Source organism: Pomacea canaliculata, linkage group LG9, assembly GCF_003073045.1.
Source record: "Pomacea canaliculata isolate SZHN2017 linkage group LG9, ASM307304v1, whole genome shotgun sequence".
In the NCBI taxonomy this organism is placed as follows: domain Eukaryota; kingdom Metazoa; phylum Mollusca; class Gastropoda; order Architaenioglossa; family Ampullariidae; genus Pomacea; species Pomacea canaliculata.
The window spans coordinates 11,286,315-11,313,207 of NC_037598.1; the positions used below are offsets into that span (position 1 = coordinate 11,286,315).

General features: G+C 34.9%; 1 protein-coding gene across 5 annotated transcripts; it reads right to left on the reverse strand.

Moving 5' to 3' along the window:
- Nucleotides 1–330: 330 nt before the first annotated feature.
- Nucleotides 331–26,833, reverse strand: LOC112571767 (GRAM domain-containing protein 4-like). 5 transcript variants are annotated; one of them, XM_025251043.1, is made up of 21 exons: nucleotides 26,695–26,772; nucleotides 24,296–24,424; nucleotides 23,870–24,016; nucleotides 19,841–20,128; nucleotides 18,613–18,811; nucleotides 18,081–18,204; nucleotides 17,697–17,815; nucleotides 17,419–17,581; nucleotides 17,068–17,093; nucleotides 16,410–16,501; nucleotides 14,657–14,748; nucleotides 14,295–14,346; nucleotides 13,705–13,776; nucleotides 13,339–13,382; nucleotides 12,951–13,060; nucleotides 12,574–12,728; nucleotides 11,990–12,122; nucleotides 11,448–11,538; nucleotides 11,063–11,144; nucleotides 10,228–10,296; nucleotides 331–7,241 (listed from the first exon to the last, which is right to left on the reverse strand). In XM_025251043.1, exons 4-21 carry the CDS (start codon nucleotides 19,925–19,927, stop codon nucleotides 7,041–7,043), a joined length of 1,911 nt encoding a protein of 636 aa, XP_025106828.1. In that variant the 5' UTR covers nucleotides 19,928–20,128; nucleotides 23,870–24,016; nucleotides 24,296–24,424; nucleotides 26,695–26,772; the 3' UTR covers nucleotides 331–7,040. The 5 variants fall into 5 exon arrangements, with proteins under 5 accessions (XP_025106828.1, XP_025106827.1, XP_025106829.1 ...); XM_025251042.1 differs by lacking the exon at nucleotides 23,870–24,016; XM_025251045.1 differs by lacking the exons at nucleotides 23,870–24,016; nucleotides 24,296–24,424 and adding an exon at nucleotides 9,541–9,675 and having other exon boundaries at nucleotides 7,105–7,241; nucleotides 26,695–26,833.
- Between the last annotated feature and the right edge of the window lie 60 nt (nucleotides 26,834–26,893).

The window sequence follows — 26,893 nt, forward strand, 5'->3', positions numbered from 1 at the left end:
TGCTAAAAGATGTCACATTCAGAGAATGTCCCGAGACAAGATCTGAACCAGGACGTTTTCTCTGACAAGCAAGCTTTTTAACCATTGTACTACCGCGCAACCCCTTTCTATTTATTTAACAACTATGCAACCTCTGATTTAAATGGTTGAGAAAAACATCGAATAATTTTTCAGCGTGGTTCGACCGGCTCATTTTTCTTTCTCTGACCCCAAGTTGGTTGGATGGCCTAAAGCTTGTTCGTTCTTCAAATGCGCATAAACACAGGCGCAGACAACACACAAGATTTGACACAAAAATCCACAAGACGAATGAACAACTTAAGAAAAGAATTCACAATATAGGCTTTTATTTGCGGTAAATATGAACACTTGGTTACATCAAAGACAGAACATCACCAGACTGCGAAGAACGTATATGACTGCCCTGTGCCCGATATTTAAAAAAAAACCCCGGTGCTTTGCTGAATACTACAGCCAGCATAAATCACAGCACAAATCCCACCAAAAATATACTCAGTTCCATGTCCGATACAACAGGTAAAAGTATCATACTGTCTCATGAAATATTTTCCTCTTATCATCTTTATTATACTTGAGGCAAAATGCTACATAAAAAAAATTCAAATTTTGAAAAAAAATTGCTTCCCTCTGTGGACTGGATTTCAAAAAACCTCCATCATTTTGTACTGTAGTTCAGCTCTTATTTTAAAAAAATGCTGCTCCAGAATATATATTTTATATGATGAGAGGAGGATGCATTAAGGCTCAAGTGAAGAGTTAGCTGTACCCACAAAATAACTCTGAACATGGCTGAACACTCAACACAGATCTGTAGCTCAACAGGATTTCAAACTGAACTGTAAAGCAAGGGAATAATGATAATGCATTCTGTCTCTAATCAGGAAACAGATTAGTTTGCTTTGTTGTCACATCAGAATTAGTCAGCTGCCAGAAATTGAGCTTGGTGCTGGCTCTTCAAATGCTGTACTACAAACCTTTGGTATGCATCAATATGGGATGTTTTGTTAAAAAAAAGCCTCATTATAAACAATGAAAATTACACAGACACAAAAAGATACATTACAATTATCAATTTACGAGTGACAGATAGTTTAGAATCAGTTGTGCTTAGCAATGGCCCCCAGGATCTAACAGTAAAATCTTTTTTTTCGTGTAATGCAATTCAGCATGATGTTTACATTTAAGGCACAAATCCACACACATTCTGACAATAAGAAACATTTTGGCAGCTACACGTCAATGCATGACAACAAAATGAAGGCTGCAATGAAAATGGGTATTTAAGTGTGAAACTTATGGACAGGAAAAGGTAGAAATGACAAAAAATAAATGTTGTTATATTTATAAAACAAAATCTTTGAGTAACACCCCCCCCCAAAAAAAAAAAAACAAAACAAAAACAAAAACAACAACAAAACCAAACATGGACAGGTATACGTTTGAACTTGACAAACCTTCTTAAAGACAGACTAATCAAATACATACACAATAATCCCTGAAAGAGACATTTTAAGAAACAAGTTCATTTAAGAAGTCTCATGCAAAAATGTTGACAAGCTTTGAATGTTTCCATGATTTTAGCAGCTTGGGTAAACTGGAATCATTAATCCTTCGCAGAACACATTTTGATAAATTTTGAATTTCACATCAGTGGTACTGGTCATCGGGGTGGGGATTCGGGGAAGTGGGTGTTTGGAAGCATAGATGTAGTTCCCGAAAAGGCTCGCCACTTGAGCATGCCTTGTCATGAAATATAGATGAACCTGGTACTTTCCATAAAATGTGTCTGTTTCACAAGTCCCTGCCCAGGACCCTCCTAGTTAAATATGACCAAAGCCACTAACTAGTGCTTTTGACTAGCTTTATGTTCATGTTCATGAACTTTAATGGAGAAAAATGAATTCACAAGCAATCAGTTTTCTCCATTCTGTAATGCACAGGCATTCATATAGACATATATGGTTTAAAAAACATAATTAAAAATAAACAAGCAAATTTAATGTTGATCATGACAACAAAAGTATTATCAGTTTTCACAAGCTGAGCAACAGATCAACTTTTATAATTTCAGTCACTTATGCTTTAAAAAAATATTGCCACACAGTATTCACAATGCCATTTAAAACTTTCTTTATGCAATATTTCTTGCTCGTAATCTTTTTTTGTTTGTTTGCAAAAGTACATTAAAACCCTGTGAAACAGCCACTTGCACTATCAAAAACCCATACTTTGCAACATACATTTTGATGCATCAAAATATTAATTCTGCAGCCTTACCAGGATGAAGGACATAAAATCTTTCATCTTGGCTACATAATATTGTTATTCATCTCTTGGCTGATACCAGCTGACAACCAGTTATGCTGGCTCACCAGCACCAGTCATCAGGGGAACTTGGATAGATGCAGTGCCTGAACTCACCACTCTAATATGTCAAGCAGCAAATGAGCAAGTCATGCAAAGAATGATCAGTGCACTCTTATGTTTGTCTACCATCTTGGCCTAGACCAGTCATCAAGGTATTCTGATCGGTACCTCTGAGGTACTTTCAAGGGTCTTAAAGTGTTGTGCCAAGTCACATGGCCAAATAAGCTTGTGCCACTTCACTGCAGCCAGAAAAGGTTCCTGAAACCCCACAAGGATGGCAACAGTACTCTGTACAAATTTGTCAGTCTTAGGCTATATGTGAGAGATTCAGAACACTTTTTGAGGAGCTCACAGTGGCATTCCTGTCTTATTTTTGTATCAGCAAGCAAAGTCCACATCTCACATCTCTACAGCTGGATCACTACAAGATTCTGTATGTTTTAGTAAACTTATTTTATATTATTGCTCAGCCTTTTAATCAGTTAAACACAATTTGAAAGTGATGTTTTAGTTTGGTTCTTTTTAAAGGCAAAGTACAAAACTGATAGCATCTGAAATCTAGGGCTCTTAAATAATGCAGGTGAACTTCTGATATTTGTATAAACGTTATCTAGTACCACATTCATCCAGTTAAAAATGTAAGGGCTACCTGGAGATACAAAAATACAATACATATCTTTCCAAACAAATCATCTGAAGGATGCCAAAAATAGGTAAAAGTACATAGAAGAAATGGGTGAAGTATAATGGCTGATCACTGTTTATGATGCAATGCCCTCCTTTCCTTTGGTAGAAGCTCAAAGAAAATCTTTTTTTTTTTTTAAAATAAAGAAATTACAAGTATGTTAAGTCAAACAGTGCTCTCTGCATAGTATTGCAAACAGGTCTGTTGATTGTGAACTTTTGAAGAAAAGGATTTTCTCACACTTTCACCCTGATCACGAGAACAGTTTTGTAACAAGTTCCTACCCCACCCTTCATCCTTGATTTATATAAGCGAATCCCAATTACCATTAAGTTAATGTTTTTATGATCAAGTACTCTTATAAGAAAATCATCTGCTTACATGAACAATTTACTCAGCTATTCTCAAAGAACTGACGACATGTAAGAATTCTATAACAATGTGATGGTGATGCCAAGTGCACAAAAATGTATTTAACAAACTTGAAAGTATACCAACTTATGGGTAGGATACAAAGAATGACAGAATACTTCCTCGAGAAAGGCTACAAATCTGTCTCCCATAAGCTAGTAGTAATCACATATGTGCTATAGGTGTTGTACAGGTAAGTAAATTTTGTCTTCCTTGTTTGATTATTCCTGCAAAAGTTTCTGCTGGCATCAAACTGAACTGAACAGAGCCAGTTTGCAGCACCTGTGTCATGGCTTAACTGCAGTCAGAAATATTGAAAAACTACACATTTAGCATTGACAGTTTACAGGAGGAGAGCTAAGGATTTTTGTCAAGCATTATTTTAGCAAAACAATTATTTGCACGAAAACGCTGTTATTATTATTATTTGCAGCTGGTTGTTGTTTGACACCATGTCAGCAGCAAAGGCCATTTCATGACTGTCTTCCAGTTGACACCTTATATATACCAGTGAAGAGCAAGTTCATCAATTTTAAAAGTTGATTGTGGCTGTATACTTCAGTGCAATGACCATACATTGGCTTTCATGATATCAAATAAAGTAAATCAACAAACACTAAGAGTCATCAATTAGATTCCAAACATATAAATGTAACTAGTTACATATTTTCCAGTGAGAGGAATTAAAACAACGGACACTTAAAAAGCCATTCTTTTTGGTCAACATATATGCTTAACAGCTAGACTGAAATCGCACAAGACTGAGCATGGTGAGTGTAAAACATGACCCTGAAAAAGATAAGTGAAAATCAGCTCAATAAACGTCAACAATGAATAAACAAGCATCACAGTACGCTATTGTTTCTAAGGATTTCTTCACCTTATTTGCAAGCAATAATATTACCTTAATGTGTAGCACAATAAATAATCATTCACAGTAAGTGCATTTGACATAAGAGATTGCTAAGAAGTGTTTTAATACACATTTTGATTAACAATACGTATTTTTGAACGAAGATCATATTAAATATAACTTTAATGTAGGGCCCTTTGTGTATCAGTGAATCTATGAAAAACGTTCAAAAAGACTATAGATACTTTAAATTGGTGTGAAGTAAATGGATAAAGAATTCCACTAAAAATGTGTGAACACACTGAATATTAACAGAAAGCAATAACAAAAATGGAAAACATAAAATGCCTCAAAACAATTGGTCAAAACTAATGTTAACTCTTTCAATTTTAGGTATTACTTTGAAGAAAACATGATCCTTCGAAATATGTATAAAAAAAAGTGAACGGAACATAAATTAGTAGCTTTGCAGATAAACTCTAAAAAAAAAACCCCAGAAAATAAAGGACATTGAAACCCACTCTCTGAGAATTCATTATGCTTTGAAGCTCTGCAATGGTAACATTATGACTGTGATATGTTTAACAGTTTAATAATGAACATCACACATAATGTTTTGAAAGTTTTAGTTACCAATGACAATGGCAGCAATTATTATATGCTCAAAATCTGCACCACTATCACTACCACTGATGTTATATTGATCTTTTTAAGATAAATCCCTGCTTATCTGTTCTTCAATATTCATAACAAAACATTCCCCATGAAAAATATTAGGCTAATCTACAGCCATACAAAAATATTTTGATATAATGTCAGGACAGCTGCTCAAAGAAAAGAGAAGGTGGGAGTGTGTTTGTATAGTTGGCAGAAAGACCACCCAAAACAGTGCAAGAGGAAGAAAGTGCTTGAGATTTTTAGGGAGCAATGAAGACAGAATAAAAAAAAAAGTGTAGAAAATAATTTTAAAAGTAAACTCTACCAAAGAATTTCAAATGAACACATCTCTAAAATTTATTATGCTGCTCTAGCAATTTAACAAAAGAAAACCTAGAGCAGAACATCATGATAGAAAATTAAGACCGCATTGATCAGTCCTCATGTCGACCCCTATGGAGGTCACTGACGTCATGCAAGAACAAACATGTCTACATTATCAATGAACTGAAGCTGCATTTCTAAGGTCACTATTGGCACAAAAGATTGACATAATTCAATACTGTTTTCTTTCTCCTTTCTAAAATGACCTTTACATAAGAATCTGGGTAAAAATATCAACTAAACAATGTTGTACAGCTAGACCTGAAAAAATAATGGTAAATTATAACCGTAAAAAAACTCCACTGGAATTGCTAGAAAAATCCTATACAAGTTTGTAGCAATGTTTATCCAGTTCAAGCATCAGAAATGCATAGCTCAGACTGTTTGTTTAGAAAAGACTGGAAGGAGAGTGTTGCACCTTAAGCATTTTTCACATTTTTGGTAACACCGCAGTTCATCAAAAAGGCCTTAGTCTGTTTTACACTGTTTTTGTAAACAACGGGTAGGGTGGAGGTAGTTCTAATCATTGTTGGAAAGCTAGGAAGCTAAGAAGCTAAAACAAAGTGTTGTATGTGAGGCAACAACAACAACAACAAAAAAAAAACAAAAAAAAAAAAAAACCTGATAACGAATATACCAAAAACATTATTTTTGTTCTGACTATGGTTAATATTTGGAGTTAAACCAGAATTTGTTGCTAACCCACACCTTTATGTACTTTGTAATGCTGCCAGGCTATCATTTTTCATTATTGCTGAGAGTTTAGTGACTATGACAGTGTAAACTCATCTTTGTAACAACACAGAACATTAATTTTGGTGAAACCTTTACCATGCCTCACACTAAAAACAAGTAAATGGAGGGTAAAAATAGGTTCTCATTTCAAAAGATAAAAACACCATAAGATGTACAAATAATACCATGACTGAAACATCCTCTACACCCCTTCATCGACCTCTCTTTTACACACTGCACTTTCTGCTCTGTACCACACATAAAAGTATGCGAGAGTAGCAAAGCTGCTGCAAGGCAAGGACTGGGCAGGGTACAATCTGCCATTAGGAAACCCACAAATAAACAACATTACAAGAAACCTAACATACTCCTATCTTTTAATTTTTGATCAGTCTACCTTCATATCCTACAGTGGCCTAAATCATTTTCAAAAACATAAACTTGCTTATCTTCAAACCTACTGTACAAGCAGACATTAAAGTAGACAGATGTAAAGGCCTTTAGATTCTAGCAATAGACAGAACTACTATTCATGTTTATCTACGCGCAGTTTCCTGTTATCTATAAATACAACCAAAGCAAAATTACTTGAAAAGCTTTTGCTATGTGGACTACCAAAACGAAGAGGCCTAAGAACAAAGAACAAAATTAATTTAGAAAGAGAGAAAGAAAAATCTATAAGTATGAAAGCATTAATGGGACATAATAATTTCTTTATCAGTGTTTTTTATCCGTTAATTCATTTTTTTTCTAGTCAGCTGCATGTCTTTGGGAAAAAAAAACAATTCAAGGACTGATTTAAGCTACAAAAGTAACATTATTTGAAATGCATTAATTTTTTTCTCCACCTCACAGATTTGCACATTCAAGCAGTTGCAAACAGACCCATTCACTCTCTCTTGTGTTGGGAACACAAAGTGCTTGTCTCTAACTTGAATCACAATCTACACCAAGGCTGAAATTCTGGAAATGAAGATTGGAACTTCTGCGAGCTTGAGAAACCTTTCCTGTCCTCTTTGTGCTGTGCTTGTTATTTTTAGTGGCATACGGCAAATCTAAAACAAAGCCTATCTCCATAATGCTGTTGTAGATTTCATCTCTGCTTACCAGAGCTCCAAACAACAGTACCTAGAATAAAAACAAACAGCTATTAAAACAAACTTTACTTTCTATATTAAGGATTTAAAATATATGTGTACCAGGTAAAGAAAGGGAAAGATTAATGGAAGGGTGGGGGGAACAGAAAAGAACAAATGTGATAACAGGAAACAAAACAGTGACAAAACACAATTGATTGTGATTGTTTACATATATGTGTAATGCATGCATGTCCATCTTTTTGCATTAGTAATGCTTGAAGGGATGCTTGAAGCAAAACATAGATTACACAATGTTTTAAATAGCATCAGGATATTGCAAGTTGTTTCTGCTTTAAAAAAAAACCTGTCAACACTTTCTCTGTTCAGAATATTGTAGCATTTTTTAAAAATTTCACTTTAAAGTTGTTCAGCTGATCTAAATCATGCAGAATATAACACATAAAAGATGTTTGAAAAAGGACATATGGGGCAGGATGGTAAAGAGACTGACAGCATTAGAAATTTAGTTAGTAAAACAACATCTCTACCAAAAGAAGACTGTCATTAGTTTCATGAAGCTACATATTAAAAACTATCTGATAATTTGCATGGGATGGTTTGATTCTTCTCTTTTGTTCTTCAGATACCCACCCTACCTTACCTGGTTAGTCTGTTGGTACTTAACTCATTAAAAATGTCACACACATTTACATCAGCTTGCTCATGACATAACTTAATGTTTTTTTATATCTCAAATCTTGTAAGCAATTTATTTTAAATACGACGTAAGAACCTTTATAAGAAATCTCCTAGGAAGACCTACACAACAAATCTAAATGTACATGCAATATTTAAAAAAAAACCCACTCACACTTCATGCGAACAATCAAGTGCATAAATACGTGGATCCAAAAAGATCTTTTAAAAAAATGTGTTTCATTCTCTATCTTCCCTTTCATGCATTTATCTGTTAAGAATGTCAACTGTAAAAATTTTCTTATAAATAAAGCATTTTGCTATAAAGGTGGTTTTTCTTTAACTCTTTATGGTTCATCAAACAATAAAAGAAGCCATGTTTACCTGGCATATCAGAAAGAAACTCTGAACTGTAAAGTATTAAATCAATGCATACTAAACAAAGATGAAGGAAAATGAAGCAAATTATTCATGTTGGAAGAAAATAGTGTAGGGATCTAAAATGAAGAAAAAAGAAGGGTACAATGTTGATACCTACAGAAAATGACTCTGGACCCTGACAAGAAGCACTTAAGTGTTTTTCTCAGACTACCTCTTCATCTTAAAATGTGTGTACATGCCTGCATGTTATAGAGAGAGAGAATGCATGTGCATGTTACAATAAACACTAACTGCCCTCAGATATACACGAAGTCACCTGCCTAAGGTCACTTAACATCTTCTGAGATTTTTTTACCTGGCTGGTGAGCAAAATATTCTAATTAAGTCACAAGTATGGCCAAAACAGTATCCGTTGAATACACTGAAACTGCCCAGCAATACCTTTAATCAACACTAAATTTTGATTATTGAGTATGAGCAGCTTCATCAAATACAGCATAAAAATAATTTCTGCCAACTTTGAACTTGTAATTATAATTCTGATCAGCCCCTCAATTTATTTCTAGATTCACACATTTTAGCACATAAAATCAAAAGAAATAAAGGAAAATCATCAAATGCTTGTTCCAATTTTCTCTTGAGAAAAAGTTTAAGTTTTGATCTTTAGTACACCAATAAATTTCAAGTCTGCAATATTAAGATGCTGCCAATCTACAACAGCATTTAATATCAACAAAGGGTTATTCCTCCCAACTAACAGTTTGCCCAAATCATGTTTTGATGTTTGTCATTGGATAGTGAAAACATGATCCTCAGTGTAATTATAATCAGTATATGTTTATAAAACTCTCCAACTGAATTCTGTTCAAGCACATACCAAACAACACACTACAACAAAACAGAAAATCATTTCTGCCACCTTTAAAGACACCAAAAAAGCCAAACAACCAAACAAAATGAGCTTTAAACGAAGTTTGTTGAAGGAAAGTTGGATTTTATAACATGCTACCTAAATGGTCCTCATCTACATAAAGAAAAGAATGACACGGACCTTAAACAGAGCCATATTCACTTTTTGTTTTCATCCCTTTTCTTTATTTTGTGAGAAATCACTTTTAAAAGGCTGCCAGCATGCATCAGCCCTGCGGCAGAATGTAAGAAAACCTACTGAAGCAATCTCCATTCAACAATACACATCAGTGAAACAGAAAACCTTCTACACCAGGTGCAAGCACAGAACAAGATGCACAGCATCCAGCAGGTTTGCATACCAAATGTTACAGTGTCGAACTTTTGCTTGAGATGGAGTCGGGGTCTGATGCCCATGTGAGCTTTGCTTTGCGTCCAGCAACCATAAGGCTCTCATAAACATCATCACGGTTTATCATCACACCAAAAAGGTATGGCTAGGTAGGTAAGAAATGAGTTAATTAAACAGGTTTTTTTACCCAATAAGTGCCATCATTGTGGAATTAAGGGAGCATATAACTTAATCTGAGCATGAATGCCTGAGAAGGCAAATAATTGTATCTTTTTGTGCTTTACATATGTCAATGCAGAACACCTAATGCGCCATGCAAATTTATATGACGATAAATTGCTAAGGAGAGAAAACTTCTGAGCTCTTAAAAAAGTCTGACACAGTTTTACACAAACATTAAATAACGAAGTTTCATTTGTGAATTAGGGGCAACAGAATTTTTAAAAACAGGGAAAAATTATTTATATCTGTGGCATTTAGCACCACTGAGTTTATATCTTCGTTTAGCATTTCAGGTTATATATTTTTTTTTAGAAAGTTCCCCATCTTCCTAGATTTTATAGTGCAAAATATAATGACACAAAATGAAACAACTTTCACTTGTATCAGTAATAGCAAAGCCGGTATATTCAAACAAAATACCTTCTCTGTTGGCAAAATTGCTAAAATGATAAAATAATAAAATACCAGCTCGTACTTTATCAGATCCTGTTACGGTCACCTCAATAGCCATACCCCCTCCTGGTATCCAAGCATAAGGTTTGGCCTGAAAAAAAGGATGCAGTGTCCAGTGGTCATCGAGAATGATTGAAACAAGTAAAAACAAATATAAAGGTGTTGCCAAGCCTTATAAATAAAAGAGTGCAAAAATGTTTCTCAAATGACTAAGCTGTACTCTGGGCCAGATATTTTTCAAAATTTGAGTGGATAACAAATGTCACCCTGCACAGAAAGATGTCCAACATCTGACAAATAGGAATGGATACACTTATCAAGGATGCAGCCTATAGGGCAGCTGGGACAGCACCTCAATTAGGCTATTCATGAAATTATAATTTCGACCTCTTTTGGTGCATCAAATATCCTTTTCTATAACAAAGATGAACTCAGGTAAAGCTCAGTCAAAGATACTTTTTTCCCAAAATCTAAATAACCCACCTCTGTTTTGGTAACAAAGCCCATACATAAAAGCCCATACATAGCACCATGAGCAGGAAAAGGTTAAAAACCTTGACATCACTAATATATATCATGCTTATGGATATGCATTCCTCAAGATTACAGCCAATGCAAGAACAAAGCCATTATATTATGTAGGCATGTCTGATGGTATTTGTGACATTCCGGTGTCAAACTTGACCTGCTTGGGAAATGTCCATTCCTATCTGCAAGCATGCATCAACATATAGATTCATATAGCTGGATCCCTTCCCTTCCATGCACATCACATTTCACTGCCTTAATCTAAAATTTCAATTTTAAAGAAATGATGTTCCAGAAGTGCAATCAAATATTTTCTATATAACACCTACCTTTTCAAGCCGGGTGATATCAGACAGAGGGATAACAATATTTTTAACTGATGGTGCCTTTGTTCTTTCAAAACACAGGAAACTGAAAAATGGATAAACAAACCCAATTTTTTATAATCTGAATGAATAAGTCCATGGATTTTTTTTTTTAATCACCATTCTTAAAAAGGATTGGACAGAAAGAACTATAAAGAAAAAGGTCATGCTATTTAGAGACACAAACATTTTCTAGTGCTTGCCATCACTTATGCTTATAAATGGGAGTCTGGAGGAACTTCTGTACATTGAACAGGGATTTCCAGAAAAACCACCACTGAGTAACAGGCTTTGAAAAACTACTTGGGCTTCTTGGGGACAGCTCAGAAACAACCCTAACATAGCTTACCTATGTGTCAAGTAAAGACGACCATTTTTAAAGGCAGCAGTAAGTGATTTTTCACGATTGATTAATGTACACCGCCTTCCTCCATGCCATCCTGTAAAAGAGACCCCCGAAAAGTAATGACTCTATTGATGAGAGTTTAAAATTCTCTTATATAAATACTGAAAGCATGCTCCCTTATGACTGTGATTATGCACTATATAAATCCTGTGTTTGCTATTATTATCATCAAGCATTTAAGTAGAAAAATTCCCTCTCTCAAACAACTGTTGAACAAGGCAACTGCTTTAATAAAAAGGCAACTGCTTTTTAAGGCAGTTGTAAACGTATACATCCTAGAAAAACTCTGACATAAAAGCAAAAAGTATAATGAAACATAATGTAAGATATCTTTTAATCAAGTAATGGTAGGAAAGGAACCAATGTTAACAGATATCTACTAGTCTTTAATCATACATCCTTGTTATTTCTTATAAACTGTTGAGTCAGTATTACACTAGATACAGGAAAATATTAAAATCTCTATGCTTTATTGGATTACTAACCAGGAAGAGGGCTTTCTGATAGAGGAAGTGAGAAGAGTTCACAAAACTGACGGTCATCAACAGATAATGACTCCACAGAAGTATCTTCTGATAAATTGTCTGCTTCCTCCAGCTTGCTCTTTGGTAATATATACTATAAAATGAACAAATGAAACTTTTACAATTTAACTGGCTCTAGTTGAATGTATGGATACATCAGTGTATCCCTATAATTTCTACTTAATTTTTCAACAAAGCCAAGTTTTCATTAAGTATTCTTTCCTCTTGACTGTTTGGTTTATTTCTCCCACAGCAAGCTCTAATAGCGTTTCTGAATTTTAAATTAAACACACACTGCAATTCTGATATAAACATTAAATTATCTACCAACACATAGTGATAGATCATTCTTAATATTTTCTTTTAACTTTAACATAAACCTCTAAATCATTAAAACAAATTTAAAACCAAATATGGCTTGGTCTATCAGGCTTATATCTATCATGATTAATATGTAATAAGTATTTTTAAATTCAATGTGAGATGCATCTATAACAATAACGATTTGATGTCTTAACCAGAATATATTCTCTGTTGTCTCTTACCCTGTCTATTTCTGATTTCATAGACTTTTTCTCATACTCTGCATCTGTTGGAAGCTCTTTCCAGATTCTGTAGGAAGAGTCATATTTGAGCTTGAAGCGTGGGAAACGAAGGAACAGGTAGTCCAGAATGAACATTTTAAAGCCTAGATACAACCCTGTAATTAAAAAAAAAATTCTTGATGACTGCAGAACAAGTCAAATTATTGATGATACGATATAAGTAAACCAGACAACAAAGAAATTTTATTCTAATGTTTCTTGCTTGAGGTTTCTATTCTGCTGTATTTATTCAGATGCTAGATGGCACTTAGATTCAATAAATGGAGTGTCAAACTAAAAAAAACTTGCCCCTGATAGCAATTTTTGACAGAGCTTACCTGCTACAAAGAAAATATGTGACGATGGCAAGATACAGGAAGCTATGCAAGATGTAAGGAGTAGAAAAAAGAGCTGTTTGGTTGCTGGCGGGTACCGCCAAGTTAACAAACTGCAAAAGAATGCCACAGATATTCCTCCTTACCTAGGGTGACAACAAACAGCCTAAGGCAAAAGTTACAGATAAATCTAAATAACAGACTGTTTTGGAAAAATATTATGCTTATTCACACAGGTGACAATTTATAGTTCAAATATATCAAGTTTTAGCTCTAGCATTTGTGTTTTTTCCCAACTAAAGCAAGTATTCCTTCAAATAAATAAAGCAAGTATTCCTTAAAATAATGAGAAACAAATCCCCACTTATTTATAAATATCCCTGAAAATTACCTTTTAATCTTCTCTAGGCTATCAGCAGCTAAACCCAAGAAATTCTGAAAAATGAGTATGTGAAGACACTTAAATGTTTTACTTTTTATAGGAGGCACACTTAATTCAAACAAGTCATATACTTTTCCACATGTAACCATGAGTCTAAATCAAGCTATTTTTCCTTTTTGGTCTACAATTAAATAAACAGCTGCATAGATTTTGCAAATCATCAGTGTACAAAATTTTCATTTAAAATATGCATTACTATCTGATTTCTTTATTTAAAGTGTAAGTAGCCCATTCTATATGGTTAAATATTGTTAAAACTAATCAGGTGGTTTGATAAACCAAGGATACAAAAATTTTAAAACATTTATACCTCACCTGAACTTTTCTAGCTACTTGCAGAACCAAGTTAAATTTATCTGAGACTCCCAGATCTTTGTCCTCCACCTCCTGAATGTAATAATCAGTTCAGATTAGTACAACCTGTACTATGACATGTTACTGACTTTGAAACATGTATTTTTAACACAATCTAGGTGAGCTGTCACGCCTAATATGAATTTAGGAATGTGATATGGAAAACATTTGATGGATGACAAATATTTTACATAAGAAAGACAGGAGGTATATTTTGTAATTGTTTATATTTTAATTGGTTTTTTTAAAGAATAGAAATGAATAGGTTATTTTTGGAATGTAGGATGTAAGTTAAGCAACCAAAAAAAAAAAAAAAAAAAAAAATCCAGCTAAATTAAATGTGCATAGTTTTCAAGAATTCGCTCTACTTTTGCTATTTTCTTTCTGCATTTTAAAATAATTCCAAGATAATATGTGTGTCCTGCAGCTAGATCAGACCGCACCAGACTTTCCATTTATCCAATAAAAAAAGGTTTGTTCCCGTTCATTTTTAGTTTTTTTGACAAGAGAAACAAGTGAGAAAAGCACTGGACTGATGATGAAAACATCACCTTTTTGTCTTCTTCTGAGCAATTAAAGAAGTGAAAATTTACATTCCACCCTCTGAAACAAATTCCAATGTATTAACATAAATATCTACAACAATATACATCTATATTCTTAATAATAATCAATTAAATAAGCATGTAATGCATTTGTTGATAAATTCAAAAGTTCCTTTTTACAAAAAGTTTGCACATTAATTCACTAAATATGAACATCAAAGCAACTAATTGCATTCATACTCTGTAGAAGAATGATTCAAATAGTTGTCTTAAACTTTGATCCTCTGGTAACCAAATGAGAAAATGAGAAAGCTGCATGAGGAATTTGTTAATGAATTAAACCAAACAGACAAGGCAGATGTACATACCTATATCTCAAGTAGTTAATAGTCAATCGGAAAGTAAGGCAGAGCAGCAGCAAAGGCATGAACCAACCACGCCATACTGAATACATATACACCTAGAAAAGATCATTAGTACAAGCCTTGGGTGCATACATCTCTTGCAACAAGGATTTTTCCAAGAAAAATTATGTTCAAAATATAAAATTTAAATAAGAATTATAGGTGATGAAGACCAGCATTTATTTCTTAATGAAATTCTAGATGGAAATAGTGAAAGTCTTTGTGGATGCAGTAGGGTATCCTATGAATGTATTTGCTATGAGGTCATGTACTTTTTAATCCACCAAAATAATTTAGCAGCTACATTTAGATTCAAACATGTCAGTTCATCTGTGCAAAATGTATACATTCAAGGTTTTATATTTTCCAACAAGGTATTTTTTTTAACTGTTGCAAATCTGGGCCTTAATTCAAAGTTTAGTGAGTTATGACGGACAGAACAAAGTGTGATTTCAAAGGACTATCAACTAAATCAAGAAAATTTAAGAAAGAGTGAACATGCAGAGGAAAATAAAGTATGCTTGGTTTGTAAAATGTGAAAGCTCTGCAATAATTGAAAAGGAATGAATTTTAAAAAATTATAATTTAATAATTGTTAATAACAGAATATCTCTTTAAATATTCAAGTTGAAAACCTAGTATGCATGATGGCATACATAGACAAAATACAAATGCACCAAGATAAAACCCAAACAAATATTTGAAAAGTTAAAGCTTATGTAAAAAGCAGCAGACACAAGTTACATGCTGATGGAATCCCAGATCTGATACTAACAACCACTATGCTACATTCCCTGTCACTTACCTTGACACCTTGCCAAAATGTCAGTGGACACAAAAGCCACAAAATCATTGGATATTTTGTTCAATTTCAAAATATGTGGAAATATGTGGAACCAAATGCCTAGTCATATAAAATCTCACATTTGTAGTGAAACCTCTGTGAATTAGTGAGTCAGACGCCTAGTCATAGAATCTAAAATTTGTAGTGAAACCACTGAGAATGACATGTTTTGTACCCTTAATATTCTATTGCAGATCTCTGCTATTAACTTCCTTGGCATTAATCTCAAACACTACTGGGGTTTAAGCAAAAATTATTAATCCAAAGCAGTACTCAGGCTTAACTCAATCAAGATGTTTTTCCACTATGAAGACAAACATTAACAATCAATATGCATCACCACCTGAAGTCTTTAATGAGCCAACATTGTATCTGGGGTTAAATCAAGTTATCTTGAGGGATGATCCAGGCTAATTATTAATACTCAGATTCAACCAATTTTACACAAAATTCTAAGTACATATAATGATAAGGAGCTTACCTATTAATTACCATCCCCCACACATACACATGAAATAATAAGAAAAGAAAAAAAGATGTTTTGAATGGAATTAAAGAAAAAAATAACCTTAGCACTTTTTGGTTTTAACAAGTTTGCTGGTTAAAGGCAAACAGCAGCCTAACTTTTCCCAAAAGCATTCTTAACTGATTGCTTTTGTTTTCTTGACTTCCTGCTGCTGAAAATGGTTTCATGGCTTCATACCAGCTCTGACTTTAAAACAAGTCACAATATTAACTAAATCTTACAAAATACTGTTTTTTTTTTACAAGAAATTATTCACAAATGTTCCATGCAGAGGCAAGCAGCAGATAAAAAATAATAACATAATGTGCACAAAAAGGAGGGAACAGAACTTATACACAATTACTTACAACAAATACAATAAGAGTGTAAGGTGGTGACTTCCAGGTCAGCAAATTGTGGATACCCTGAATTGTAGTAATGTATGGCTTTGCTGCTGCTCCTGAAAACAAAGCGACCCTTCTTCAGCTAATATCATTAGGAACAGAAATAAATGAAGAAGAGTGTAAAAACTAAGAAAATGAGAGTTGCTGTGTACGTGTAGCCTTCTTGGGCTTGCTACAGCTCATCTTTCAGAAATGTTACAGCCTTACCAGTGGAGTAAGCTACCTAGCTGTGTACCAGCTGATCTTCATATTATTATGAGTCTTCAATCCCAGCAGTCAAATAAAGTCAAATAATTTTGCCAGCCCCCTATTTTAACTGGTGTACAGTTGGATGTTCTTTCTCTATTCCTCTCTCAAGAGCATTCATGCCTTGTTTTCTAGTGTTCTTCTTTGCTATTTAAGAAAAATTTTTTTTAGTTCACTTTTTTTATGTATCCTGTTATTCTTTACCATTACACTGGGTTTGAACGTTCAATCAGGTATAATAATATATGCAGTCATGCAGAAAATATGGCAACAAACTGGAAGTTTTTTCACAAAAAAAAACATCATGTGATCATCATGTTCATGTTTTTGTAAAAACTTTTTCAGGTTAGAGATGATTTTCACAAATTTCACTCACCTGCTCTCTTGATGTTTTCCTTCAATCTAAAAACAAACACACAGGAGTAAAAGCCCATTAATCTTCTATTTAAAGATGATCAGAAATGGTCAACCCAAGTGGTACTTGGGCTTAATGGTGCAAATTGGAGGTTAGCCATTTTCAAAATTGTGAGACCACTCAGGGTTAATTGTTGTTATATAAAATTCAAAGTCAAAGGAATTCTGGGAGTTAACACCAAGGAAGTTAAAACAAATTCCAACAGTGTACATAAGACCTATACTAGCAAGCAAAGTCTGCCTATTGAACAAGATGCTCCAAATACTCCACTTTAGGCAGGTATGAAAAAAAGTGAAAAACCATTAATCTCACTTTTTGACTGTAAGAGGGTCTCCCTCTGGATCCTCCTCAGTTTCTTCTGCTGGAAGTTCAGTAAAGTCATCCATGATGCCATAGACAAACTGTAGTAATCCTTCCCACATACGATCAAGCCTGGATTGAGTTGGTGGAGGATGGGGGAGTTCAACTGATGTATCTAGGAGCCAGAAAAATCGCATTTAATGTTTTCATCAAGAACCTTCAAGCCAGGTCTTGCTTAATCTTTTCTAAGCCATTGTACTAATGTGCATACAAGAAAAAATCTGCAGTACCTGAAAACGAATCCTCCTCTGCTTCACTGGCTGCCTCAATGTCTGACATGTCGCCAGCTGACAGTCGCCGTTGCAGAAGTGGTCGCACTACAACATCTGATTTGCTTCTCTGAGGTCTTCTTGTTATACAGATAGGCAAGATCACCTATTAATGATTCCTCTTTACTGATAACTAGCCCAAAAAAATCTGTAAACATCTCTGGGCAGAAACTATTTGTATGTGCATCCTCTTTCTTTTATATCTCAATAAGATACACTACTTTCACGCAAAAGTCAGGTCTAATCATATGCTTTTCTGCCTGTACCTTCTTAAATCATCTGAAGGTGAAATAGTAAATAATCTAGAAAATGCTTTAGTAGAAAAGTTACAATATTTTAACCTACCTTTTCTGTTTTTCCAGTTTAGCACATCTTTCTTCCAAGAGCTGTGCTCGGTGACGTTCATACTCTAAAAGCGCAAGTGTCTTGTCCTTGTCTAGCTTTTCTTGGTATTCTTGCAGTTGCTGCTCTAAACAGAGGATTGATACAACATAAGCGACATGCACTATTTGTCTCAGGCACAGTTTGTAGAAGACAGAACCCAATCCAGCCATTTCCTTCTGGCATTTTTCACCCTTAAAATGCTACAAGTTGTGCAAGCAAAGTGTTCCTTTCACAACCTCATACATGCCTTGAACCAGGGACTACTTCAAACTTGAGTCAACTGCCAATCAATTGACAAAGTGTGATAAATCTTGTTTGTTTTCACTTGTTTGCAAGTTACAGGTTCACTTCTGAACAGCCATCATCATCTTTATTCACAGCTAGCAGTTGTGACAAAAGTTACAAGAAATTTCGTTCAATTGTTTGTTTTTGTTTTGTTTTTTTTTGGGGGGGAAGCAAGATATGGTTTATCCATGAAACAAAGAGGTCTTACGTAGGTTCTGATTGTCAATCATGACAGCCACGAGCTGTTCCTGTAACTGATTCAGCTGATGTTCATATATGACTTTTTCCTGTGCATCTCTGAACTTGGCCTCCACTGACTCTGCATCTGCAGGGCTGTGAGAGGCAGCCGAATGGAAGGACATCCTGTCACAATCATCCTTTTCTGGCAGTGATGGAACCACCTCAAACTGATGGTCATGACAAATGAGAGCATCAATGAAAGCAGTAAACGTGCATCTTGCCCTTATTCTGTAAATGCACTTTGAATACATATTAATTAACATAACAAGGAATGAAGACCAATGACAAAATAACTCATCAAAGTCTGAAAGATTCTTAACAAATAAAAAGCAGCAGTTTCTTTACTTTATAAACTTGTTTTTATTTAAAGGGTGTGTACTGTCCTTCCTACTTCCAGCTATTTCTGTGCATGTTAAACCCAGATCTCGTATCATGGGGTACCGTAGCATCACAGTTCCTGTGAAACCACTTACAGGTAGTACCACACGTCAGGAGACGTCCTCATTGATTACCCCAGCTTTGCATCTTATCATGTCTACTACAGCAGACACGCAGTAGACTATGAGCATGTGACTTCGTGCCACATCCCAACCTACTTGAGTTTAAGTATGGATGTGTTGCTTTTGAGTGAGAAGTAGTGATGAACCAATCTCACACAGGACTTCCATGTGAGACCTCACACAGCCCTTTTCCTTGTTTGTGAAGTCCACACACTGTACCACTCTGTTTATGTTAATGAGAGAACATTCAGGTCAAGTCTTGACCCTTACAGTAATAACCTTCATGCTCAGTCCTGTGGACACTCAGGTCTAGAATAGAATAATTTGACAACTGCATATGTCTAATATATCCTTTTGAGTGCAATGTACATATTTGTTCTTTGCATATATTATGCCTAAGGCATTCATAAGGAAAGATTTTACTACTTTGTGTTTACTTGAATCTCTGTGTGGCTTTGTTTTACATGTGCTTTCTGTCGTCATGCCATGCCCATGTTTGGACAACCTCAAAACAATTGTTTATAATTTGTGGAAGAATGTGAATATGACTGAATGTGTGTGCACGTCTCTCATTACAGGTCAGCACATTACTCATAGCCTCCTCCATCCACTACCCAAATTCCCCATCTTCCAAACTAACAACAGTTATGCATACTAACAGTTATACATACTAAGAATAGTTATGTACACACTCACTTCTTCATTTGGAGTTAGAACTCTGCCATCATCACGTTCATCTGGTTTGTCTGGTTTAAAACGCTGCCGGAGAGATCGCAAACTCATGACTGGTGCAAACTGTTGTGTGCAGGTCAAATAAACTTATGAAAAAAGTATGACTGTCATTTCCATGTTGTAGGCTGCACCAAAACCTTAAAGCCAAATGTCATGTCTGTGGTGTAGGATGTGCCAAAAGCTGCACTGAATTTTTATTTCCCATCTTTTATTGTTTTCACATTAAAAAAGTGGGGATGGTGGCTCTGTAGTCTGGAAGACAAAGAAACGAAATTGATGTTATTAGTAACTGTTAAATTCTCCACATTAACATGTTCTGTACTCAAATTGACTCATGCGAAAATTACAAAAAAAGACATGGGAAAAAGAACAATTGCTTTCCCAGCCCCTAACAACAATTATCAAAGACTCATTTAAGAATAAGAATGGGTATTTATAATGTGCAGCAGCACGACCAAGATAGATTGCACTCTCTGTGCAGACCAGTAATGATAAATGAAAGATAACAGCCAGTGGACAGTGAGGTACATATAGACACACTGAACAATATAAAGATGAAGTGCAAGAGTAAAACATAAAGCAACGGAGGAAGGTACATGATGGTTAGTATGACAGAAATATTTCAAGAGAGTTAAAAATAGCAATTCAGGGATAGTACTTAGTGAACAGATATGTTTTCAGAGAGTGTTTGAATTTGAGTGTTAGCCTAGGAGTCAGAGTGGTGAATGTGATGGGGAAGAGAGTTCCACTGCTTAGCAGCACAAAGGGAGAACCTCCGTTGTTCATATGTCCATTTCTTTATGGGAGCAATGGATAGAATGTGTGAGTCTGGAGGAACAAAGGTTTCAGGCAGGAGTGTGGACAGACAAGATTTCAGTAACATAGTGTGGGGGGTGGGGGGTGGAAGTCTTCAAAGAATCCACAGCACAGAGTTGAGAGCTTGTCGTCTATTCTAGCTTTAATTGGTAGCCAGTGAAGAGAGTGAAGATGTGGTGTGACATGTTTAAGATTATATTTAGGATTTAGCTCATTACACTTTCCCATCAATAATTAAACAGACCTAGTCTGCTGTATAATGAATTGCTTAAGATTCTCTTTTACCAGATTCTCTTGAGAATCTTCAAGTACTAGTCAGGTTGATTGTAATTTTTGTTGTTGTGTAATACAACATTGTGTATGACCAACTGAGGGATCTTGACCTACAATTCCCTAGGCTACACTAGCAGATGTATTTGTAAGGACACATTACACATCATACATGGCCAGAAGGAAATAAATGAGAAATAAAACTGAAACTATACTATTTTGTACAATTTTTTTCTCATTTTCCAAACAAGCAAATTTAAAAACAATGACACATTTTTGGGTTTGATAGCTAAAAAAATGCATCCTTGTAACAATTTGGTCATTATTTCCCATATTCACCCTGAGATGCTTAAAACTGAACAGCCATGCCCAGCACATGCATGTATTACACACTTACAAACACAAATAATACATGACATATATATAGATTCAAAGGTATTGATTTTCTGTGTTCGTAAGTGTGTGTGTGTGACCATAGCAAATAAATTACATGGACATTATTTAAATGAAGCACATATGAATATTAGGAAACACCTGCTGTTTCAATTTCCATTTTTTGTTCCCTCAAACATCATGAACACCCCCACCCTACCATAACATTTATCATCAACAGAAATGGCCTCCCTGGAAATGTCAAGGTTCACAAAAGTGTAACAATACATTGTTGGCTCTATTTCTATGAGAATTACTCTAAAAGATTTATGTACATGCCATACTCATTTTAGTAACATTTTTTTTTTAGCCTTTGAGGCCTTTGTGCACTGTTGTTTTCTCTATTGTTCACAAATCATGTAAATAATTAACATAAATGCTCTAGCTTAGTAATAACAGAAACACATACAATTCTAGATTATTCAAATATGTTACTGACTTACATAACAATAACAATTTCATAAGATTGCATAATCCAAGCTAATAATTATTAACAAAATCATTTGTTCACTTTCAGCTTCTTCTTATCTTCTTCTCAAATAATAATAATGAAGATTATTTACAGTTAATAGAACACCATTCCCTAATGGTTCACAGCACTTCACAATTAAAAAAAAAAGTAAAACACACACACACATGTATATATACAAGATCACAAAAACAGCCTAACAAGATTCTGCATTATCTAAACAACAAAGCATATACTATCAGTCAAAACCATAAAAGAACAAGTATGTCTGCTGCTGATGATGATGCATCAGCTGAAAGGGAAGGGAATTCCAGACAGCTGGGGCAACAAAGGAAAACATACGCCCAGAAAAAAGATTTAATACTAATCCTAAGAACAGTCAGCAGCTTTTCTCTAGATGAATAGATCAATCTAGAAGGAAAATAGGAAGACAGAATTGCAGAAAGATAGGCTGGAAGTGTGTCCTCAAAATGGTGAAAGGTTACAGTTGTAATTTTGAGCTTGTATGAAACTCCACTGGAAACCAATATAAGCTCTCAGAGCAAAATGTATAATGTGATAATGCTTAGATTTACAGCTTATTTGTATTTTATGCTGTGCCAGCAACTAAACCTTTATCACAGAGACAGAAGTTAGTTTGAGTTTAAGAGTTTGCAACTATTTTAGATTTACAAATAAAAGGTGTGCAGATTTGTTCTGAACTTTTTGCAAACATATCATCTAGTGAACATATAAGCCCTATAGAAAAGAGTCATAAAGTAATAGCTGCAGAGACAAGTCTAACAGTAGTACTTTCCAACAAATGATTGAATGCTTACAATCTTGCAATAGCATTTTCCGACAGATATGACTGAATGCTCACAATCTTACAGAGTTTTATGAAAACTAATTAGCTAATTGAACTAACATGCTGTTGCATGGAAAGAGATTGATTAAAATGCATAGAAAGATATTTCACAGAATTTTGGAAAGGCATCCTGACCCCTCCATGTCAATGAACTTACTGTCTGAAAGACTAAGAAGATGAGCCAAATTATGACCTTGTCAGTATTTAATTTAAGCTTACTGCTAGTCATCCAGCAACAAAGGAAAATTTCTATCTCTGTTACGACCAGACATAGACAATAAAGATGTATTGTATCATTGACAGCAATGGACAAGAGTATCAAGATCAATTTGCCTCACTTTCTTCAGTAAAAAGAAAACTTATCAGGCAGCTCAGGTCTGAGAATATTTGTAGGTAGATGGAGAGTCTAAAATGAGAAAAATTTATAAACTATCACAGGAAAAAACTTGATTTGCTACTCGGTGAAAGAAGGGCTTGTGTCTTTAATTTCTTGATCTGGCTGAAAATACTGAGCTTGCCACACCCAAATGAAAGTCACTTACAGACTGCTGCCATGCACAGTGCTGCTTTTATTTCATGTTGAAAAGGAATTCCTGTATTCCTGTTCCCATGAGTGATTGTCAACAATCAATTCCCCCATTCATGCTATAAGAAAGCATGATGTCATCGCATCTCAGTATTTAGTGCATAAATACATGCCCACATACACATTTGACCACTTCACTGCCTTCCTCCACTAACAATCTCTTTTATGGAAACTTTTATGGTGGTAGTGTTTGCCAAGAACATACTGCTCAATGAATGCTTACAGTTTTCTAGGCATACTCTTAGCATCTATGTTCTCTTTAGCTACCCAAAGCCATTCTGAAAAAGAACTATCTGCTTTTGTATATACAAACACAATCATATTATTAAAAACCTGTGTAGATACACTGAATTCATTTCACCACATTTTAATAGTACTTAATCCTGAAAAAGCCCCTTTGTTGTGTAAAAAGCAAAAAATTCAACTTTTATTTCTAAGCACATACATAGAAGCACACACACTCACACACTTAACAATGTTCAGAGACAAATTCCTTATGCTCCATCATCATTCCCATTTACCAATAGTATTCCACAAATAAACCTCATGTTAACAGGGCATGATTCAGAATACCTTCAATAACATGTTCCCTTCTGTCTGGGCAATTGGATGGTGCCACTGCATGATGCTGATCAATATCAATAGCTAGCAGTATGTGAGTGTCAACCTTTCACTTAGCAGGACAAATCTGACATTTATCCATTCCCTCATGTTTCCTACCTGCAAGTCAAGATGACTTCATTGAAACAACAATAGCTGCCTGGGTCTGAATTCCTCACAAACTCAGGCACAGCAGAAAAGGCAGACTGTCAATGGATTACAAGTGTGCAGCAGGATGAGAAGATATAACAGAAATGGCTTTTCTGAAAATTTGTGGAAGCTGCCTTTCACTCTGCACTCCTTGGTTTTATATGGCAAACAAATTTCGCAAGCATGCCAATGTTTTAGGATTCCACCCCAAAAGCAATGCAGTGCAAGAGCAGTGCAGAAAAATCTTACTCTTTTGAATGTTTATGAAGTGCAGCAGTCAGCAGACACCAGGGCATCTGCTCCTTAGGATACAGTTTTCTTATCTCCAAAATTAGACAACACTAACACCGACCAGCCTTGTTGGAAGAAAAAAATATCCTGCAGTGAAAAAGAGAGACACTTTGGGTAACAGAATTACAGAATGACCTAATTTCAACAGTATATCAACAATTTGCTTCCCTACTACTGGTTCCAGGGACAGAATAAAATAGGAATAACTTAGCTCAGTTTCTCTTATATCGGATGTTCTTCCATAGTAACTGAATAAGAGAACAAGAATAAAATCAACCCTGAAAATCATACCAGCTGCAGATTGGGGCTCAACAGTTTCTGCAATTACTGAGACTAAATGAATCTACATCAATATTGTTGGTACACAGTGATGCTGGCAGCAGACTTTCATTCCTTCCCTCCCTCCATGATACCCTTCCACATACTTACACAATGCACCTGCAAGCATGCACTCATAACCCTATAGAAAATCCAATGGCATTGACATGCAAGAACATCAGCTAACCCTCCACGTTTATGCTGTTTACAATTCCTATAACTGAGCCAGACCAGACCAGACATCAGAACAATATAGAAATCTTGGCCATGTGGTAAGATTACACTGAACTTCGTATTTCAGACCAACAAACAACATTTTCATCAACAGGAACGGTGGGTAATGAAAGTAAAACTAAATTATGGCTATTTTACAGGACATTTCTAGGTTTCCTTCCACCATTAAAATCTACAAATGCATAACAGCAGTGTTATATGGAGGGTATGTAGTTAAACCTTCCCACAATAAGCCAATCCCTGCTGTTAAAATATAAAAGTGAGCTGATGTGAAAACTATGGCAGCAGGAAAAAAGAGCAAAACATAACCCTAACCCTAGGAGCCTCTCCCTGCTACCTAAGCCTGCCACACCTTCTTTTCTTTAGTATGCCACTTCAAAACACATACCTTATGAACAAATCCTTGCTGTGCTAATACTGTGCTATTATCAATATCAGACAAACTAAGAGGGAAGAGATATGAAGGTCTATGTGTTTTTTACAGTGTCAGTTTCCCACTTAAGATCAGTAAGTGCAAAGTAACGATGAGAAAAAGAGGAAAACATTCCTCTGTGATCAGTAAAATGGATATTTTTGAATATTTTCACATTAACAATTCTGGTTTAGCTAAGCCACACATGTGTAAGTCTGAAGAGTTAACCCAACCTTTAAAACCTTTAACACAGAACCCCTAATGTCTTAAAAAAAAATTTCTACACTTCTTTCAAAATCAAAGAACCTATAAGAAACATGTTTCTGACTAAAAGTCAAATGAAAAGCTAGATAATCAAATTAAACATTTAGCAGGTGAAGAAATGCAAAATCAAAGTAATATCTGAAGCAAGATATTACTGAGTTAAAAAATTTTGACAGCACTATGATTGAATTTCTAGGTTATTGATTTTGATACGTATATCCCAGTATAAAGAAAATAAATCTAAAGAATGGATTCAGATCGATGAAAAATTTCTTATTTGAAAAATGTTTTGTATTTGAAAGTATAATTTTCTTAATTTAGACTTGAAATATTACATTAAATTACATCACATTCTATGACAATCTTTGAGGACTTAACAAAAAAAAACCTGTTATATCAAGATTCTTCCCGTATAATAATTATGTATATAATCAGAAATTTTGACAATTGCTGCTAAACTCTGCTGAAGCTGATGAAGTGAAAGACAAGTATTTTCTATTACTGCAGTTACTAGCTGTCTCTGACATCCAATTTTTTTAAACAACAGTAAGACTTTGCCTAGTCATATTTACACATGATGCTGATACTCAATATTCCTCTACAGGGTATTATAAAATTTACTTACGAGAACTAAAATTGCCACAACTTGCAGCACAATTGCGAAAGACGTAATACTGACATGATCTTAACGAATGCATGGAATGAGTCATTTACATCAGATGTAAATCTTTAATTGCTATCCCTACAAGAACCACCGTACAGTCAACAATCGCCAGTCAGTAAACATGCACCGATTAAAAACACACTGATTCATGAAACGTCAGAATAAATGATGGTGTTCCCTAAAATGCTTAAAACAAGGTTTGTAGTTTTTTTCTTTCAAATTACAAATACCTGCTGGCTTCTGTATTACAAGACAAGCATATAATCGGCACAGGTACTCAAGGTATGTTTTACTGCAACTCTGCCGCTGCTCGACGTAGTCTACTGTATAGGCAATAATTGCAAACTCACGGTGCTCAGAATTTTTCTCCTCATTTCCGAGAAAAATAGCATTTAGGTACATATTCAGAATAAAATTAATGTTTCTCTAAGCAAAAACAGAGCACATGTATAAACAACTGCTTACCTTGGGATATTGCCTTCTGCTCATAAGGTGTAACCACTGTCACAGTGGTTGTGGTCACATGATCAGACGCCTCATCAGTTGTTCTCATTTGGTTACTTATCTCAAATAGCTCGTACACGTTGTTTGCATTGTTTGTAAGGCTCAGTTTCAAAACACAGACCAAATGCATTTTAGCACTCTCAGTTCACTCTAAACATTT